Raw genomic sequence first — 20700 nt, forward strand, 5'->3', positions numbered from 1 at the left:
ACAGGCAAAAGATAAAGACCCTCACCAAGTACAAAATACGTGAGCATAAACTATTAACAGAAATATGCAGAGAGAATGTACTGGAAACCCCAAGAATCGAGCAGTGCAGCATCAGAGAAACAGACCAGAAATTTATGTGCTCCTGTACTGTGTAAAATACAAAGCTGTTACAGGTGCACATTTCCCAAAGATGTCAGAAAAATAATCAAAGACATCCCATGAAAGAATGACCAAGAAAATGTCTGAAAAAAAGAGAAGCAGCAGCTATAGCAGCAAGAAATGTATCCTGCCACCAGGCCAGAAACATAAGCTGACCAGAGACAGAACAAATCAAATTGTTCTTTCTGTACGGAATAATTTTATTTTGCTGTTATTTTTATTTTATTTCTTTCCACTTATTTTTAACCACTTGATTACATGGGCAACAGATATGTACATTTTTAAGTCAATAAAATGTCCTGAATCTGAATATTAAGAAACAGTGATTTAAAACTTTAGGAACCCCAGACTGCTTAGAGAAGGGAAATTTACAAACCTAGACCTGGATCAGATCAGGTTGGCAGCTGTGACTGCTAACCGGGCTCTCAGCAGCTTTTTGCCAGTCAGAAGATGGCCGCCTGCTTCCCAGCCTGAGACAGAGCACTGAGGTCACAGGAGTTTTCCCCCTTCCAGCCTGTTTCTCTGCCCAGATCTCTCCTCCCATTCCTCTTAACCCGGTAACACTTCCTGCAGCTTCTCTGCAAGCATCGGCCATTGAGAGAGAATCAGAGCCTGAAGCTTCATCCCAAGAAAGAGAGAGAGAGAAGGGAGCGCATTCCTCCTTATCTGCCACCTTCCAGCTGAGAGCGCAGATCCTCCTGCAGCTCCGTCCCCAGAGAAGAGAATGGCTGCACAGGTACAATAGCTTGCACTACAGGGCCGGGCAGAGGAATATTATGAGTAAATACTTGGAGATAGGAATATTCCAGCCGGTTATAGTGCTGCTGGGGTAGGGACTGATAATTACAAACTGCTTTCACTTCAGGGCTATAGATGAGAAATACACCCGGAGGAGGGATTATTAAAGGCAGAGGGAAGGGAAAGAGAGATCTTAGATCAGTGTTGACAACCACAGCTTGAAGAAAATAACCAGATCCACTGTGGAAAGTCTCCAGATTGGATAAAAAAAAGTAGCTAAAACCGCAGTATGAATACAGAACATGGGCAGGAAGGAGTTTTAAAATGATTTAGCATTCATCATGTTTAAAATCTGCCAGTGGCCAGGACTAACTCTTCTCCCAGCACCCACCCTCTCACAAATGAAGACACCGATTAAAACACAGACCAGTAATTGGGGGTCAAATAGGCCACAGCTTTATTGCATAACAACACAGGTGCCCGAGCTCAATCAATAACTCACGAAGGCAGCACTGTACACCCACCACCGACCAGCAAGATGCACAGATACAGGCTAGCCGACCTTATGGCGTTGACATTATCAATAGATGCACCCACAACCCTCGCCACCACCCTGCAAGGAGTCGTGCAAAGAAGCCCCTGCCACAGTCCAGCAAGGAGCCTCACGCAGGACAACTGTGTTGTGTCCGTCCGGTGCTAGACGGCTTCGCCCCGTTTGCCTCACCTTGTTCACGGCTCCTCCCGCTTACCTTGGGAAAATGGCTACCGCTGTGTCTACAAGCCGCCCTCTCCGGCGTCCCCAGAACGGCTATGGTGCCGTCTCCCGCCATTGCTCCTCCCAAGGTCCTACTAGGGTGCGCGCGCCACCCACGGTTTTATTCCAGCATTGGCGCGAACCTCGGGGACGTTCCACTCTCCTGACGTCACACCATCCGGGTATTTAGCCTGTACTGTTTTGCTAGCTCGTTGAGTTAGCAAGGATTGGTCTCGGCCGGTCTAAGCTACTCTGCCGCTTCTTTGCTGCTGCTGGAAGCTCTCTCTCTCTGCCCTTCGGGGTATTGACTAACCTGGGTACCCGCTCCTCGGGGGCCCTCTGCTTTATTTCAGGTGCCTTACAGGGATCAGGTACTCGCTCCTCGAAGGCCTGCTCTCCCTGCCTCGGTGCCTGTACCATCTACTTCAACCTGGTGGAACCGCATACCCACAGCAACCATCCAGTGAGTAATCTAACTCTGTCTATCTCATCCACAGTACTGTCTTGCTGGGAAACCTACATCGGAATCCCCCTATACCAACGGGGTGAGAAGGGCTCTCTCTGCCGAGGGTCCTGAGACTGCTACATCCAGACTACCTCACTACTGCCACCCCTGGTGGCACTCTTCAAACTGTTTAATAAAAGAACTAATTCTGTGCTTGTGCGTCCTGAGTCTGCCCAGTACTGTGACTCCCCACAGGGCTCCTCCTCCCTGTGGGCGTGGCCATCTGCCACAGTACCCAAGAATCCACCCAAACACCGCTTAACCATAACAAACTGCACCCAGTTGTCCCACCCATAATCCCCACCTGATACCTGTCGGGTCATCTCACCTTTCAACACCACGCTGAATCTCGCCCCAGCTGCGACACCAAAACCCATCCAAACCAACCAACAAACATAACAATAATATGAAGGTGGATGGGAGGGAAGCGGCTTGACTCAGCGATGGCAGGCAAGTGCTGGCTGCCATTGCGCATGGAATAACCCCCAATAAAACTCCTCCCACAGCCGTTAGCCAAGCCCCCCCCCAGGAACCAATCGGCTCCCAGTTCTCCAGAGGTTTGAAATTTCAAATCACCCTAACTCCACTAACCAGCCAGGAGGCTGGCACGCCGGGCTCACACCACACACACCCCCCTTTGAGCCCAGCAGCTCATCCACCCTCCCCCTTCCCTAACTTCCAGCTCGAATCGGGCCTGGCACCCACATTAATCCGGGCACCCTGGTACTAGACCAAGGTGCCCTTCTCATCTGCCTTGTCCCTTCATTGTTAATCACTTGCAGAACAATACAAAAATATGCAGTAAGTTATTTTAAACAAAAAATAACGATCTGGATAATCTGCTTCTAGTCGCTGCACGCCTTTGGAGACATCCAGGGAAAACAAATTAGCAATCACTTCGCACTTTGTCAGAGCCAACAGTCAGGCCGATACAGAAAAACATGCGGGAGAGCCGGCGAGCGCCCGCTCTCCCAGCGCGCGCACAGGCCACTCTCCTGGGCACGCGATCCAGGAGGGTGGCCTATGCAAATTAGGGCCCACAGTAAAAGGAGGTGCTAGGGACACTAGCGCATCCCTAGCGCCTCCTTTTTGACAGGAGTGGCAGCTGTCAGCGGGTTTCACAGCCGACGCTCAATTTTTCCAGCATCAGTTCTCGAACCCGCTGACAGCTACGGGTTTGGAAAACGGATACCAGCATAATTGAGCGTCCGTCTTCTGACCCGCAGGCAGATTTTTAATTTATTTTTTTTATAATTTTTACTTTTTTTTTTTTTTTACTTTTGGGGCCTCTGACTTAATATTGCTATGATATTAAGTCAGAGGGTGTACAGAAAAGCAGTTTTTTCTGCTTTTCTGTACACTTCCCCGGGGCCGGCAGAAATTAACGCCAGTCTTTGGGCAGGCGTTAATTTTTGAAAGAAAAATGTGCGGCTTGGCTGCACATTTTGCTTTCTGGATCGCGCGAGAATAACTAATAGTGCCATCAACATGCATTTGCATGTTGCGGGCGCTATTAGTTTCGGGGGTGGGGGGGGTTGGCCGCACGTTTTTGACGCGCTATTACCCCTTACTTTATAAGGGGTAAAGCTAACACGTCGAAAACGCACGGCCAAACCCGGGCCTATAGTGCACTCCACCGGAGCACACTGTACTGTATCGGCCCAAGGGAAAGGTACAAGCAGAGGAGCGGGGGAGCAAGGCTCATCCTGGCCTAGTCCCTACAATAGGTTCCTGGAATTCCAGGCTCAGTGAGAAAGTGCCCTGGGAGATCTCTCAGATCCTAGCTGCACAACAAACAAAAACAATTACATAGCTCTCTTTGTTTTGCACTCTTCCGTCTGCTGCTGTCAGTCTGTCGTGCTATAGAATGACAATAAAGTTGCACCTTGTGCTTTTTATTTTTGTCACTAGCTGTGATTAGATCCCTCAGTGTATCTGGGTAGAGGGTAAACGAACAGCCAAATCAGCCTGCATGCGTTCAGGAGGGTGGGCGCAGAACCAGCCAGCCTACCAGAATGACACTCTAGCCAGAGAAGAACTCACTCTCTGGCACTTTCCTGCGGCGCTCTAGTTAGAGAAGATCTCATGGTCTTGTAGTTTGCTGCCAGACACTCTCCGTCAGTAGGGAACCCAATGGAAATTTTAGTTTTGAGAAGGTTGCTAGGTTTGTTGCTAAATTGTTCAAAAATCGCATTCACATTTCTTAAATCTACATCGAGTTAAAAAAAAAAGTCAACAAATCTAGTGACAAAATCACTAAATGGGCAAGAACAGGCAGAATGGCACTCTAGCTAGAAGAGGTCTCACTCCCTTACCTATTCCTGGCCAGAGCAGTTGTTGCTCTTTTGTACATTCCTGGGGCATTCTAGCTGGAGGAGGTGTCGTTTTCTTGCACTTTTCCAGCTGCCAGATTTGCTCTACGTAAGGACCCCGATGGAAATTTTGAAGTTGTGAGAAAGGTGCTATGTTTGTAGCTCAGTTCGAAAATTGCTAAACTAACGCCCTGTTGCATTCAGCATTCTAAAATCTTCATGAGATTTAAAAAGTCACCAGGTCTAGCAGCTAAATTGGCAACACTACCTTACATAACTATTTTGAATAGAGATGGGTTTGTTATCTAGGGTTGCCATGTGGTTCCATGTTGTAGTCTCTTAGAAAAATGAGGCCATCTATTTCAAAATCTCATTCAAAACTAATCACAGAAGTAACCAAATGCTCTGAAGTTAGAATTTTTTGTATTTAATATGTTTTTATTTTACTAAGAGCAGTGCTCCTGCTCTTCATCCCTCCGGTCAATGGGAGATGTGAATGGGCCGGATGGTGTTTATTTGTCATCAACCTCTTGTTTCCCTAGTGGGCTTTTTGCTCTGGACTCTTGGAAAATGCAAAGACTGGATGGAACTGCTGACTGATAAAGCACTGACAAGCTGCCTGATGATGAAGCCTGGGAAGAGAGCTATAGAATTTCTGATTCCACCTCTATTTCTGGCTTTAAAAAATCCCTTACAAACATAATAGCAAAAAAACAAAAGTATAGTGTTTGCTCTAAGTTTTGAATTTTTGTGAACTGGGAGTACAAGAGACATCTCAGACTCTTCAAAGTTTCCATGCCCATGCTGACTTCTTATATTTCAAAATTTATGTTGACCTCATTCCAGTCTGCTATGTCCATCTGATAAAGTCATTACATTCAACCCTCGTCATCTCTTTGCAACACTCACAGGCTGATCCAATAATCCATGTGCTAAAATGCAGTGCACAGTTTCTTAATGCACAGATTAAAATTTTTCTTAACTCCCAATGCAGCAAGCTAATGCAGTGAGAGTTTAAATAAAAGGGTGCAGACTGGAATGAAATGTTGAGAACCACTGACTTAAGGATCCTTGGCTCTGTTGTGAGGATGCAGCGCTTGTTGGTAAATGGAATGCAATCCTCAATATATGTTCCCTCATTTCCAGGAGTTTGATTTCTATTCTGATCCAAGAGAGGGAATACTGGCTTTCAAAAGTTAATCAAGAAATACATTAAGCTGGTCCAATAAAAAGATATCACCTTGTATGTATGTATGTTTATATATATATATTTTTTTCTTTTTGTTTTGTTTTTGTTAATTTGTATTTCCGTGATAATTCTAAGGCAGTAGTAAAGACCCAGGGTCTGTGTTACTGCAGTAGGAAGGGAACATGGACAGGCTGAGCAGGCCTTGCTGTTTTTATCAGCCATCATGTTCTATATTTATATGCAGCAGTTTGTATTTCAGGTCCCTGTGATGTTTGAGGATGTCGCTGTCTATTTCTGGGAAGAGGAGTGGGAGATGCTAGAATTATGGCAGAAGGAGCTTTATAAGGAGACCATGAAGGAGAATTATGAGATCCTGACATCACTGGGTAAAGATTACTTTTTATATTTGCAGTGTTGAGTCATTTGTCTTTGTTACTTGTTAAAATGTATCCTCCTAATGTCAGATTTTTTTTTCACTGTTTGAAGATAATTTTGAATTCTAGTCCTATTCTTCCAGGTGCTTATACACTTCCCATTAAGGACGCTATTTATCCCACGTTTATTTTATTTATTTATTGGTATAGTTTTATATTACACAACTCCCATAAAGATAGTCCAGTGTGGATCACAAGTCACATCCATAATCACATGGATCACATACAAGGAAATATACATAAAAATAAAATTAACAATGGAATAAACACAGCCTGGGCTCTGTAGTGTGACTCTCAGAATATCTGGGGTTTATCAAAAAGCAACTCGCAAGGCCCATCTGGTTCAATTCCGGGCTCAGATCTTCAGCTCCCCTGGTTGGCTGGGGCTGGGGCTGATGCAGAAGCAGCATTCATAGCACTGGCAGAGGGCCAGAGCAGCACATAGCACATAGCATGTTTTGGCGGAGCCTCCACCGAAGCGGGTACCCATGGGGCCCCTGGACCTCCAACAATCTTCAGGGGCTCAACAGGGGTCCCGAGTCGAGGATAGGTTGTCGGTCCCGCTCGGGGATCCCTCGGGCTCCGGAGTAGATCAGGATCCGGGACTCACCCATGATATGGATGATGGGAACCAGGACCCAGACGACCTCCCACCCTCAGAGGGTGATGATCCCAGCATGGTGTACTTATTTAAGTGGGAGGAGCTCCGGCCTCTCATTTCCCAGATCTTGGAGGTCCTGGGGATCAAGGTTTCACAGGAAGAGTCTGACAGCGAAGGAATTAACCTGGTCCTGGATGGGATTCGGGGACTGACAACTTTCTTCCCATTGCCTAAGAAGGTCCACAAGCTGGTGACCTGGGAGAGGGACTCGCCAGATGCTGGTTTGAAAGTGGGTAGAACCATGGCGAAACTTTACCCCCTATTCGCAAGATGTTTTGGATCTTCTGAAGGTACCGAAGGTGGACGTGGCAGTGTCTGCCATGACTAAGAAGACCACCATTCCTATGGCTGGGGCTGCTGTGCTGAAGGACATACAGGACTGCAAGCTGGAGACAGACCTTAAGCGAGTCTTCGAGGTCTCCGTGCTGAGTCTCCGTGCGGCGATTTGTGCCAGCCTCATGCAGAGAGCCTGTCTTTGTTGGGTCCAGGAGGCGTCTGCAGCTCTGAGTTCCGACGGCAGGGGACCCTTGCAAGCCACTCGATTGGAGGCAGGTGTTGCCTATGTCGCAGACGTGCTGTATGACCTGGTTTGGACCTCTGCGCGTAGTATGGTGTCCGCTGAAACGGTTCGTAGACTCCTCTGGTTGCGGAATTGGTCAGCAGATTTGTCCTCCGAGTCTCTACTCTGTAACCTCCCCTTTAAGGGTAAGTTCTCTTTGGGGAGGATCTGGACCAATTGGTAAAATTACTGGGAGAGTACAAAGGCAACCAACTTCCGGAGGATAGGAAACCTTCTGGGAAGGTTTTTCCCCCCTTGAGCTTGTTTTCGAGATTCTCGCAGATTTCACACTGGTAGGTCTTCAGCTCCTTCGGGGCCCAGGCTGGTCTCGGAGCGTTAGCAATCCTTTCGTGGAGGTCGGCGGCCAGGGATAGCCAGGGCCCGTTTTGAGCAGCATGCACTCTGGACACACACTTTCAGTGGATTCCACTGGCTTTGCCCTGCCCAAGGATAGAAAGTTTGCTGTTTTCCAGCTTCTCGATGGTTTAATATGCCCTTTCCCCTACATTCTGGTCTGAGGACTGATTGGCACTTCAGGGGCACTACAGGCCTTTTCCAGAATTTTCTCTGGCTTCAGGTCACTGTGATACTTTCCCCTCTCACAATGATTTGGAGGTTCTGGCAGGGGAGTATCGCTATTCATATAACCTTGACCTAAGAAAAGTACTACAGTACTTCTATTGGAAAAGGTCATTCTCACTGACCAATGGCACAGCTTCCAGAGGGACAAGCAAGGCTGGTTGTGAAGCATCTTGTCCCTGCAATTATCATTCTCTTAACTTTGGTTTAAGTTTGCCTCTCCTTAGCCATTGCAGTGTCAAATATTGATCAACATGGGGTTTCTATAGTGACTTTGTACTTCCCACTATATTTTATTTATTTATCTATCGACAGTTGATATTCTGCCTTTTACCAAAAATGTTCTCAAAGTGGACCAACAAATTGGTCTGATATTTTTTTTTTTTTAAAGAATTTTTTTCTTTTGATTTGCTAATTCTGTTGCTTCTTTCCCCTCATGTGCTGGTGGATTTTCATCCATTCCCTCCATTTGCTGGAATGATTGTTCAGCCTTAAGAATGAAGACCGGTGGTGAACGTTCACTTTCATACTTCAATGCTTTTGGGTCTTTGATGCCATCAGAATTTTTCCTTTTGCTTCATTTGATGATCTATAACAGATGCAATTATCTTCTACCAGGAACAGGTTACCTAGCTGAGAAACCTGATCTGATAGAAAGGATTGAGCGAGAGGAAGATCCATCTATCAAGGCTCAGCAGGCCCCAAGAGATGAAACAAGATGGAAAAACTCCTGCACAGGTGCGTGGCGGGGGATAGACCAGATCCTACAGGTTAGTGCAGTGGGTCTACCAAATTTAGCATTGTGACCATATACCCCTAACCTCTGTTACAGATTGCCGTAAGGTGGCTGGTGGTGCATTCTAGTAAGTGGATAACTGCTTTAAAAAAAAAAGTTAACAAGTAATGGTTGGGTATTCCCACTAAGTCTTATGTACGTGTGGGCACGGCATTCGTTTACCCAGTAACTCTGCATCTTCTGTTGCAGATACCATGAACTAAAATATTTTAGTGTACAGGACTGGTAATGGTAATGATGGCAGAGAAAGACCAAATGGTCCATGCAGTCTGCCCAGCAAGTTTCTTATGGTAGTAACTGCTGCTCCGTGCAGGTCACCCCCAAGTCTTTTGTTAAGGGCAGTAAATATTTAAAATCAAAACTAAGCAACTGCCAAACCCATAACAAATTGCTGCTAGGAGCATTTTTGCAGGGTGAGCAGCCTTGATCATTCAGAAAAAGCTGCTTTAAATTGCCGTGCTTTTGACCCTGGCCGTAGAAGCAGTCCTGCACTTTTTCCCCTAATGTCTTTATATCAGTACACCCCGGACCGTAAAAATCAGAGCCCGGTGTTGGTTGTCGTCTAAATCCAACTCCTCTTTTACTCCCGCTGTTGAAGCAGAGAATGATGATGCAATTGCTTCAAAAACATGAAAGCTAATTGGTTAAGGGTGGTAACTGTCACTCCGCGCAAGTCATCCCCATGCACCCTTATCTTCACTTACACCTCTAGCCTTTAGGGATCCATAGTGTATGTTCCATGCCTTTTTCAATTCATTTTTGTCCTCCCTATCCTCTACTGGAAAGGCATTGCAGGTATCCATCACCCTTTCTCCGCGAAGAAATATTACCTGATGTTGGTTCTGAGTCATCCCCGCCCCTGGAGTTTTATTTTGTTCTATTGTCTGCTTTCCAATGGAAAAGGTTTGAAGAAGGCATACAATAGTAGTTTGTTGTATGTTAAATCTGCGTAGTGCATGATAATGCTGGTAATACTGATCCCAAAACAACATGGAAACCCAGAAAAAGGAATGTAGGGCCATGCAGAGTTCTAACCTACACCATCAAATCAGCATATTCCCCAAATGTTCCATGCCAGTTTTCAGAGCAGTCTGTTGGTTGTTTTTTCTATTGAAATGAGGTTACAGACAGACAGGTACGCTCTTGCCACTAGGCATTCTTTTTCACTTTGTAAATGAACAGCTAAAATCTTAGATGGCATATACATATTTATCTAAATATAAAATATATAAAACAACAAAAAACAGAGAAGAAAGCTTGAACTAATCTTGTGTGTGGTTTAAGATTTAAATGTAATTCTGCTTTAAAAAGGAGATAGAGCGGCTTTTTAAACTAGAACATGGGGGAAAGCCAACGTGCTCAGCAGCGCATAGTTCATAGGGCAGTATCTTCAAAGGATATTAAAATAATGGGGGAGTTAGAGCATCCTGATAAAGAGGTTCCAACAAAAGCAGATGTAGCCCATGTGTCTATAAGTAAAGATTAGATTGTTAGGATTCCAAATATTTGTTGTTATTATTTATTTATTTATAGGTTTTTATATACCACTTTCTCCAAAGGATTGTTCGTGGCAGTTTGCAATTTTACATTCACAATATAAAATAAATTAAAACAAATATTACAATAAAATAAGACTGAAATAAAATACTAACTTTGTACAATCAAATAACTCTGTACTAACTCTGTACAATCAAATAAGAATACGTCGTTCGTTCTTTTAGTGCTAGCGTTGTTGTATAGGTTATGAGGCTTCACCCTGCTTTAATTCAATATCAGATGCCTTTTTGCAGAAGGTTTTTAAATTACATTTAAATTCTTTTAATTCTGTGCAAGTTCGCAAAGCGCCAGGCAGGACGTCCCAGAGAGAAGGGCCCACAATAGAGAATGCCCATTTCCTTATCATATCAAGCCTGGCAATTTTTATTGTGGGAACGTCTAATAGATTTTTTTCTAGGGACCGAATCTGTCCTGATGGTTTGTATAGTTGGAGTAAAGTACAGGTCCAGATTAAAGAATCATCGTGAATTAATTTAAATATTGTCAATATTTTGCATTGAATGCAAAATGGTATTTGGAGTCAGTGAAGTGATGCAAGGGTGGGAGTAATATATTCACAGCTACTGACATTTGTTAAAATACGAGTGGCTGAGTTTTGAACCAATTGCAGTGGACGGATTATATATGCAGGTAATCCCAACCTTAGGGCGTTGCAGTAATTAAGTTTGGATAGAATTAAAGCCTGGAGAATGATTTGAAAGTCACAGTTTTTATTTTATTTTTATTTTTTTTAATTTTGAAAGTTTTAACAAAATTATAACAAGCATTACATCTTGCTATGGAAATACAGTGCAATTCCAAGTAATGATTTTAAAGTAGGAAATACATTATTATATCATAAATTTTGCACTACAAAATATAAGAAATATGGGGAGGACAGAAAACAAGAGCAGTAGTTTTAGGAAATTCATAAACTTAATTCAGATCGCCAAGTAATTTAGACATAGCCATTTTTTTTTTTTTTTTTTTGCGGACCACTTCTGTGTTATCTCTGGGTATGAGATTCCAAAAAGGCTCTTAACTGATCTATTTCAAAGAAGGTATAGTTGGCATTTTTATAAGATATTACACATTTGCATGGATAGCGTAATATGAACTTCGCTCCTAGCTTTATTGCATCAGGTCTTAACTCCAGAAAATGTTTACGTTTAATCTGTGTAACTCTAGTCAGGTCTGGGAAAACCCAGACCTTTTGTCCATAAAACGGCGATAGCCTATTACAGAAAAACATTTTCAATATATTATTTCGTTCTGACACAAAAGCAAATGTCACTAGAACTGGTTTCCTCTGGATTATTTCTGTTTCGTTAGATAATTCCAAGATCTCAGAAATGTCCAATGAAACAGGTTGTTCTCTCTCTTCACTTTCATTTTCTCTAGAAGAATTCTGAGGAAGGTAATAGATCTTTGTAATAGCTGGGAATGCTGACTGAAGAATATTTAATATTTTCACCATATAGGTCTTTAATAATTCCAGTGGAGAGACTAGCCTGACCACAAGAAAACGTAGTATTCTCAAGTTACAAATTCTTGAGGTATTCTTGAGACTTTCCAGTCTTCTATTTAACAATAGGTCTGACTTAATCAGATTTTGGGTTATTGTTTCTGTATCTGTAATTCTCTTATCTATTTCTTCCAATTTTTGGTTGTAAGTCGATAATAAATTGGTATTTATAAGAACTTGATTTTTGGTGTCCATCGTTGTCTGTGTCAGCATGGTCAAGGAGGACTCAATTGACTTCAATGCCCCACATATACCTTCCATAGTTATGCCCATTCCCTACCTTTCTGCGATGTTCCTGGGGTCAACAGCCCCTTCTCCTCCGGGACATGTTGTTGTCTTTGCTGTTCCTTATTGAGGGTAATTTGGAGCCCGGAGTTCCCTTCCTGGGTCCCCGAATGCTGCAGCCGCAGGAGCGAGCGGAGGGTCCAACCGCGGGAGTTTGGCCGGCAGGGGACCTGGCGAGGGGTCCTCCTCCTCCTGCAAGCTGGCCAGATAGGATTTGTGCATGAGGAGCACAAATTCCGACGAAAAATGAGGCCTAGACTTGCCGGAGGTGGGGAGGGGGGTCAGGGACCACGTCCTGGGGTCGCACGGGCTCAAATCGGGCGGAGACCCCCCCAAATTTTAATCTTCTGTGCCAAGCAGCTCCGAATCGGGAGCTGCTGAAACCCCCAAGATGTCCGCCATTCCCACGCTTTGCTGACCCGGGAACGGCCTAGCCATGCGAGGAGCCGAGCGACCCCGGGCTTCCTTTGCTGGCGCTGCCAGGGAAGGACCTCCCCACCCGGCAAACATGAGGAACAGAGTCCCTCACGCGAAAGACGCGTCAAGGGCTCTCCCCAGGCGAGGCAGCAGTTAGATCGCGGCATAGTCGATGCAGAGAAGCCGCGATCTGAAGAGAAAATCAGCTGAGAGAAACTTCGCTGCCGGGAGGAGCGGAGGCAAAAGAACGAACCCTGCACACTCCTCTGTCAATCAGACCCTGGCTGCCGGTCGAAAAATGAAAAAGTGCCCAGAAGTAAAATGGACCGGCTTGGGGCTTTTTTCCCACTTTATTTATTTTTATTTTTTTATTTCAGCAAGCTAGAGACAGGGGAATGCACATCCCTGAGGGCACTGCCGGGGAAGGAGTGTCCCGGATCAAAAAGCAGCCAGGCAAGGGGGGAGTGACTGGACCACCAGTTTCACCCCACAATAGGACCACCGGGAAAAGGGGCCTAGGCTATGGAACACAAGGGGATGAGCTCCCCTTAGCCCCGCAAGAGCGAGGAGACAGAGCTGTCTCCTGAGAGAAAAAAATCATCAGAGCCAATTATTTTTTTTTTTTTTTTGTATATGTAACACAGAACAAATTAAAAGTACTTGCTTGATCCTTTAAAGGGAAAAGAAACCCAACCAGGACAAAGAAAAGGCTAGCTAGCCCAGATCAGGGAACCGCAGGGTGAGCTGTACCATCTGCTGGAGACAGACAGATACTGAAGGGCTGCAGGGTAGGCTCTGTCCTGATATAGGATATCCTTTTCAGTTTTAGTCTGTCTCCATCTGCTGGACAGGAGGCTCAACCCACGGTCTGGACTGATCCGGGTACGTACAGGGAACGGTTATTTACACTTTCGGATAATAGAAGCACTAGGGGGCATTCCATGAAGTTAGCAAGTAGCACATTTAAGACTTAATTGGAGAAAATTCTTTTTCACTCAATGCACAACTAAGCTCTGGAATTTGTTGCCAGAGCATGTGGTTAGTGCAGTTAGTGTAGCTGGATTCAAAAAAGGTTTGGATAAGTTCTTGGAGGAGAAGTCCATTCACTGCTATTAATCAAGTTGACTTAGGAAACAGCTGCTGTTTTTAATCGCATCAGTAGCATGGGATCTTCTTGGTGTTTGGGTACTTGCCAGGTTCTTGTGGCCTGATTTGGCCTCTGTTGGAAACAGGATGCTGGGCTTGATGGACCCTTGGTCTGACCCAGCATGGCAATTTCTTTTCCTCCCCTTTGAGGAAAAGCTAAAGAGGTTAGGGCTGTTCAACTTGGAGAAGAGACAGTTGAGGTTTATAAAATCATGAATGGAATAGAATAGGTAAATGTGATGAATCAGTTATGTACCCTTTCAAAAAATTAAAAAGCTAGGGGACACTGCATGAAGTTAGTAAATAGCACATTTAAAATAAATCTGAGAAAATTCTGTTTCATTCAATACAAGCTCAAACTCTGGAATTCATTGCTGGAGGAGGTGATAAAGGCCGTTAGCATAGCTGAGTTTAAAAAATGTTTGGACAAGTTCTTGGAAGAGAAGTCCATAAACTGTTAATAACCAAATAAACTTGCAGAAAGCCACCACTTATACCTGGGTGTTAGCAGCATGAGCCGTATCTACTGTTTAGGATCCTACCAGGTACTTGTGACCTGGATTGGCCATTATTGAAAACAGGATACTGGGTTTGATGGACTCTTAGTCTGACCCAATATGGCAAATCTTATATTCTAAACAGATTAACTACTGGGGATCTGCTGAGTACTTGTGACCCAGACTGCCCACTATTTAGAAACAGGATGCTAGGCTCTATGGACTTTGGTATAACCCAGCATGGCACTTCTTATGTTCATTCTGAAAGCCATTTATCCAGTTAATTTGTGAGTTATCCAGCTAAATGCCAACTTTTCAATATAGTAGGCACTTATGTGGCTAAATTTTGGCCAGATAATTGAGTGGTGCTTCATGGGCAAGGTGGAGCAGATTTAACCTCCTAACCCCTAGATTCATCATTCTGCTATATTTATAGCAGAATGATGTTTCGTGAAAAAAAAAAAGGGGCGGGGGGGGGGGGGGCGATAGTAGCCGGCCGCACCGCACACTATGGGCCACCATAGCGCCATGGGAAAAGGTGTAGTTATTTCCCGTGGTGGTGCCAGCGATAATGTGAAAAACATTATCTCCCGCAGCGCTGCCGGAGAGATAACTCTGCCCAAATCCTGCCCACACTCCTTCCCCTAAATGTAATAATACCGCCACGTTGTGGCCGGTATCGCATGCAGTAGGGCCAGCACATCGCACAAGAAAGCATGACCCTATAAGTTAGCAGAATAATGCCTATATTCAGTGTTATCCAGTTAATTCATCCAGCAAACTTTAGGACTGCTGCAGTGCAGCCCTAAAGTTAGCCAAATAAATGTTAAAGCATAAAATAAAAAAATACAACAAAGGCCTGAGCTGCCTGCCCCCCCTCCCTCCCCCCCGCTTTCTGATCCCACATTAAAAATAACTAGAGTGGTAGTATCTCTCACTCCCCTTCCCGATTAAAAAATAAAACAAAAACAAACTGAGAGTTGGAAAAGCTGCTAACCAGAGGAGCCACAATGGTTCATTGAAAATCGTTCACAAGTCTGGAACACGGAGGATACTGCATTTTATGATTGTGCAAAACCGCGGTTGCTTAAAAATGTATACACCTAAAAATGAAGATTTTCCAACTTGTCAATGTAGCGGGGGTTCTTCTAAACAACTGACAATAACCCTGATGTTTCGAAACGCTGAGTCAGTGTCGGGAGCTTATCACCACTAACAGTGCATTAACATGGTTAGTCCGGTGGAATAGCACTACCTCTCTGCAGATTTGTAATTCTTTTATGATATATATGCATGTTAAGTTGAAAAAAACCCGAAAGACACAGTATTGCTTCACACAAGTGTTTTTATTTGTATAAAAAAGCACATCCAAAAAAAGAGGGGCATATTACGCGTGTAACCCCGAAAACCTGCTCCTGCACGCGCCGAGCCTATTTTGGATAGGCTCGGCGACGCACGCAAGCCCCGGGACGCGTGTATGTCCCGGGGCTTTGAAAAAGGGGCGGGATGCCAGTCCGGGGGCGGTCGGGGGGCAGGACAGAGGCCTCCGTCACAGCGGCTGTGCCAGGGGATGACGCGCCAGCAGCCGGCCAGCGCGCGCAAGTTATGCCTGCCAGAGGCAGGCGTAACTATTGAAAACAAGGTGGGGGGGATTTAGATAGGGCTGTGGGGTGGGTTAGATAGGGGAAGGGAAGGTGGGGGGGAGCGGAAGGAAAGTTCTCTCCGAGGCCGCTCCGATTTCCCGTTCCCTCCGTTCTCGTTCCCTCCGAGGCCGCTCAGATTTCGGAGCGGCCACGGAGGGAACGGGGAAAGCCAGTGGGGCTCCCCTAGGGCTTGGCATGCGCAAGGTGCACAAGTGTGCACCCTCTTGCGCGTGCCAAGCCTGGATTTTATAACATGCGCGCGGCAGCGCGCGCATGTTATAAAATCAGGTGTACATTTGTGTGCGCCGGGTAGCGCGCACAAATGTACACCGCGCACACAGGTTACAAAATCTGCCCCAGAGTCCTATGATTATAATTACATGCCATTGGCAAAACACATAAGAAACATTGAATGTGTGCAGTCCATGGCATAAATTATTATGGTCATCATTAAATATATTTGTGACACAAATAATAGACACTCATTTGCTTGAGCTTACTGAGTGATTTTTCTTCTTTTGGATCATTTTTTTGCCTTTTGTTATTTTCTATAAACTCAGGAGCGACATCAGAAAATATTTCTTCATGGAGGGGCTGGCAGATGCATGGAATGGCATCCCAGTGGTCGTTGTGCAGACAAACTTGGTAACAGAAATTACGGAGACCTGGACTAAGCTCAGAGATTCTATAATTGCAAAGAAATAAGGGGCATAGAAGCGATCAAATGGGGCCTAAACCATTGCACAGGAATCAAATTGAGCAGACTAAATGAGCCTTGATGCTCCGTATTTGTCATCAGATTCAATGTTTTTCTGTATAATTTGAAGCTAGAGATCTGTTCTGTTTTTCCAAAATATGAAATAATGCTGGTATTTCCCTCTTATTCAGCAGATTATGGGATCAGGCATGAAAATAAGATGCATCATAAGGGATGTACCGAAAAAGAGGAAACCCACAAGATGCTTGCAGACAACAATACAGAAATGTTTATTTTGGCATCAGAAGGGAGAAGAGACTTGAGGAATAAGTCTAATTCAAGCAAGAAAGGGAAAAACCCTGTAGAAACCACAATAGATAAATGCACAATTTACAGAAACAAAAGAACTTCTGCTAGACTCAGGATAGAATTATCAAAAGAGAAAATGTCCAGCCATGAATTTATTGAAAGTGAAAATCAGTGTAAAGGAAAGTTAATAGCAAATTATCAACAGAGGGCTCCAACAGCAGGAGAAATAAATCTTTCCACTGAAAGTGGAAAAAAGTTAAAAATGAAGCACCAACTTAGGACACAAGAGAAATTCTGCAATAGAGATACTTGCTATATATGTACTGAGTGTAATAAAAGCTTTGTGTGTCCAGCAGAACTAAAAGTGCACCAAAGGATTCACACTGGAGAGAAACAATTGCCATGTACTGAGTGTAATAAGAGCTTCATGTTTTTATCAGATCTGAAAATACATCTAAGGATCCACACAGGAGAGAAACCATTTACATGTACTGTGTGTGATAAAAGCTTCATCCGGAAACAAGAGCTGAACTCACACCAACTGATTCACACAGGAGAGAAAAGATTTACTTGTACAGAGTGTGATAAAAGATTCATCAGGAAAAAGCAATTGAAAACGCACCAAATGAGCCACACAGGAGAAAGACCATTTACGTGTCCTGAGTGTAATAAAGGCTTCACACGAAAATATCATCTGAAAACACACCAAATGACCCACACAGGGGAGAGACCATTTACTTGCACTGAGTGTAATAAAGACTTCTCTCGAAAAGAACATCTAAAAATGCATCAAATGACACATACAGGAGAGCGACCATTTACATGTACTGAGTGTAATAAAGGTTTCAGTTGGAAACACCAACTGAAAATCCACAATAGGATCCACACAGGAGAAAAATCACCCCAGTTAGAAAACCTGCCGCAAGGGAAACAATTTGCATGTACTGAGTGTAATAAAATATTCATGCGAAAACCAGACCTGTGCATGCACCAAATGATCCACACAGGGGAGAAACCATTTACATGTACAGAGTGTAATAAAAGCTTCAGTTGGAAACAGCAACTGAAAATGCACCAAAGGATCCATGTGAAAGAAAAACCATTTTCATGTATTGAGTGTAATAAAAGCTTCCTGTTTCTATCAGAACTAAAAAATCACCAAATGATACACACAGGGGAGAGGCCATTTACATGCAGTGAGTGTTATAAAAGTTTCAGGTGCAAAAAATATATGAAAATACACCAAAGGATCCACACAGGAGAGAAACCATTTACATGTACTGAATGCAGCAAAAGCTTTATTATGAAACAACAACTGAAAATTCACCAAAGGATCCACATCTCTCCAGCAAGACCTAGTAAAATGCAAAAATCAGTTGATTAAAAGTCAGATCTAATATCATAATAGCTAATAGCAGAAGAGCACTTCTCATTCCAAAGGGAAACCCAAGTAACTCCCCCAAAACATTACTAGCCAATATCATCTCTATCTACAAGTTGTTCACTGCAATAAATACAGATAGAATATACAGTCATATAGATGTTAACATCATGGCAACAGAAGGGCAATAAAAGAGGAGCATATAAATGCAAAAAAATCAGTTTTTGTTGAATAAAGCCATTATGGCCAACTGCAATAATGGCCAAAACCTCAGCATGGCATGAATAGACAATAACAAAGATTTTAATAGCATCCCATGCTCTTGGATAATGAATTTCTTTGAAACGAACAGAGTAAACCATGAATTGACTGAATACATCGTTTGCTATGAAAGTGGAAAAAAATCCATGCCATCTGAATTATGAAGATAGACAATGTATCTTTCTTACCATTAACATCCAACAAGGAATATTTTAGAGAAATTCTGTCGCCACGCTTTATTTTATTTTGTCTATTGCTGAATCCAGTCAATATTCATATTAACTCATTGGGCTGTGAATTTAATCCTAGAGACATTCAAGATCCAAAGATATATGCCACCTACTATTTGTAGATTTTTTGAAGCTTTATAGCTCCTCTGATCAGCGAGTAGAACAGCTCAGAGTTCTGGAGAGCTTAGATGACATCAGGATGACATTCAGCCTGGACTGATGTGCTAAGGAAACCTTCCCTAAAGGAAGATTTGGCAAAACTGTAACATAAAAGAACTTGAGCAGGAAGGCATATACAAGTATTTAAGAGCAGAAGAAGGTGCAATAATCCAGCATTAATTACTGAATGAAAATATCAACAAAAAATACTATAAAACTGAAATTGATATTGAAAAACACTTTAAAAGCATGAAATATGATATGCTATCAATCAAATTACAATCGCCATACTCTCCTACTGTTTTGGAATTGTGGACTGATCCAATAAAGATCTCAACCCAGCTGAGTTTAAGAAAAAGAAAACTCTTCCATGCTCACCAAATAATCTACAAGAATCAGTATGTGCCGAGACTGTACATTCTAAGGGCCGGATTTTAAAAGGGTTACACGCATAAGGGGGTAGATTTTCAGACCGCGCGAATAGGCGTACTTTTGCTGGCGCATCAGGCGCCAGCAAAAGTACGCTGGATTTTAGTAGATACGCGCGGAGCCGCGCGTATCCACTAAAATCCGGGATCGGCGCGCGCAAGGCTATGGATTCTGAATAGCCGGCGCGCGCCGAGCCGCGCAGCCTACCCCCATTCCCTCCGAGGCTGCTCCGAAATCGGAGCGGCCTCGGAGGGAACTTTCTTTTGCCCTCCCCTCACCTTCCCCTCCCTTCCCCTACCTAACCCACCCGCCCGGCCCTGTCTAAACCCCATCCTTACCTTTGTTGGGGGATTTACGCCTCCCAGAGGGAGGCGTAAATCCCCGCGGGCCAGTGGGCCGCTAGCGCACCGGGACGCGACCTGGGGCGGGTCCAGGGGGCGCGGCCACGCCCCCGGGCCCGCCCCCGGAATGCTCCCGACACGCCCCGAAAACGCCGCGTGGTTCGGGCCCGCCCCCGACACGCCCCCTCGCCAAACCCCGGGACTTACGCGAGTCCCGGGGCTCTGCGCGCGCCAGTAGGCCTATGTAAAATAGGCTCACCGGCGCGCAGGGCCCTGCTCGCCTAAATCCGCCCGGATTTGGGCGGATTTAGGCAAGCAGGGCTCTTAAAATCCACCCCTCGGGTTACACGCATAAGTTATGCGCGTAACCCTTTTAAAAGCCCCCTGCTCGCGCCAAGCCTATTTTGCATAGGCTCGGCGGTGCGCGTAAGTCCCGGGGCTTCGCTAGGGGGGGCGTGTTGGGGGGGCGTGTCGGGGCCGACGCGTCATTCGGGGAGTTCCGGGGGCGTGTCTGGGGGTGTTTCGGGGGCGTGGCCGAGGCCTCCGAAACGGGTCCCGGGCCTGGGAATCGCGCGCCAGCAGCCCGCTTCTGGCAGGCGTAACTTTTAAAACACAGATGGGGGGGGGGTTTAGATAGGGCCGGGGGGGTGGGTTAGGTAGGGGAAGGGAGGGCAAGGTGCGGGGGGGGGGTGGAAGGAAAGTTCCCTCTGAGGCCGCTCCAATTTCGGAGCGGTCTCGGAGGGAACGGGCAGAGCGCGCAGGGCTCGGCACATGCAAGGTGCACAAATGTGCACCCCCTTGTGCGTGCCGACCCCGGATTTTATAAGATACGCACAGCTACGCGCATATCTTATAAAATCCCGTGTACTTTTGTTTGCGCAGGCGTAGATTTATAAAATCTCCCCCTAAGAGTTGAAGGTGTTATGGACCTTAAAGAAATAGATTACACAAATAGGGCTGTTACCATAGGCCTCAAAACAAACCTAACAGCATCAGCTGATCCAAATACTCAAAGTGCTGAAGTAGATGGCCAAAATCAAGTCTCCACTCTTAAGCTGGGAAAAATTACTTTCACAAATAGGAGGAGCTAGTAAAAATGTATCAGCACATTTGGGGAAAGAGTTCATAGAATTTACAGAGGAAAAAAAGCAAGTTTGC

General features: G+C 44.8%; 1 protein-coding gene across 4 annotated transcripts; it reads left to right on the plus strand.

Moving 5' to 3' along the window:
• The first annotated feature begins 611 nt into the window (after window positions 1-611).
• On the plus strand, window positions 612-18979 carry LOC115083947 (gastrula zinc finger protein XlCGF26.1-like). Of its 4 annotated transcripts, none has more exons than XM_029588098.1 (4): window positions 612-895; window positions 5905-6043; window positions 8509-8628; window positions 16624-18979. In XM_029588098.1, the coding sequence occupies exons 1-4, from the start codon at window positions 884-886 to the stop codon at window positions 18123-18125; spliced, it is 1773 nt and encodes a 590-aa protein (XP_029443958.1). In that variant the 5' UTR covers window positions 612-883; the 3' UTR covers window positions 18126-18979. The 4 variants fall into 4 exon arrangements, with proteins under 4 accessions (XP_029443958.1, XP_029443959.1, XP_029443960.1 ...); XM_029588099.1 differs by having other exon boundaries at window positions 613-895; window positions 16627-18979; XM_029588100.1 differs by having other exon boundaries at window positions 614-895; window positions 5917-6043.
• The last annotated feature ends 1721 nt before the right edge of the window (window positions 18980-20700 follow it).

This window comes from Rhinatrema bivittatum, chromosome 2 (assembly GCF_901001135.1).
Source record: "Rhinatrema bivittatum chromosome 2, aRhiBiv1.1, whole genome shotgun sequence".
Lineage (NCBI taxonomy): Eukaryota > Metazoa > Chordata > Amphibia > Gymnophiona > Rhinatrematidae > Rhinatrema > Rhinatrema bivittatum.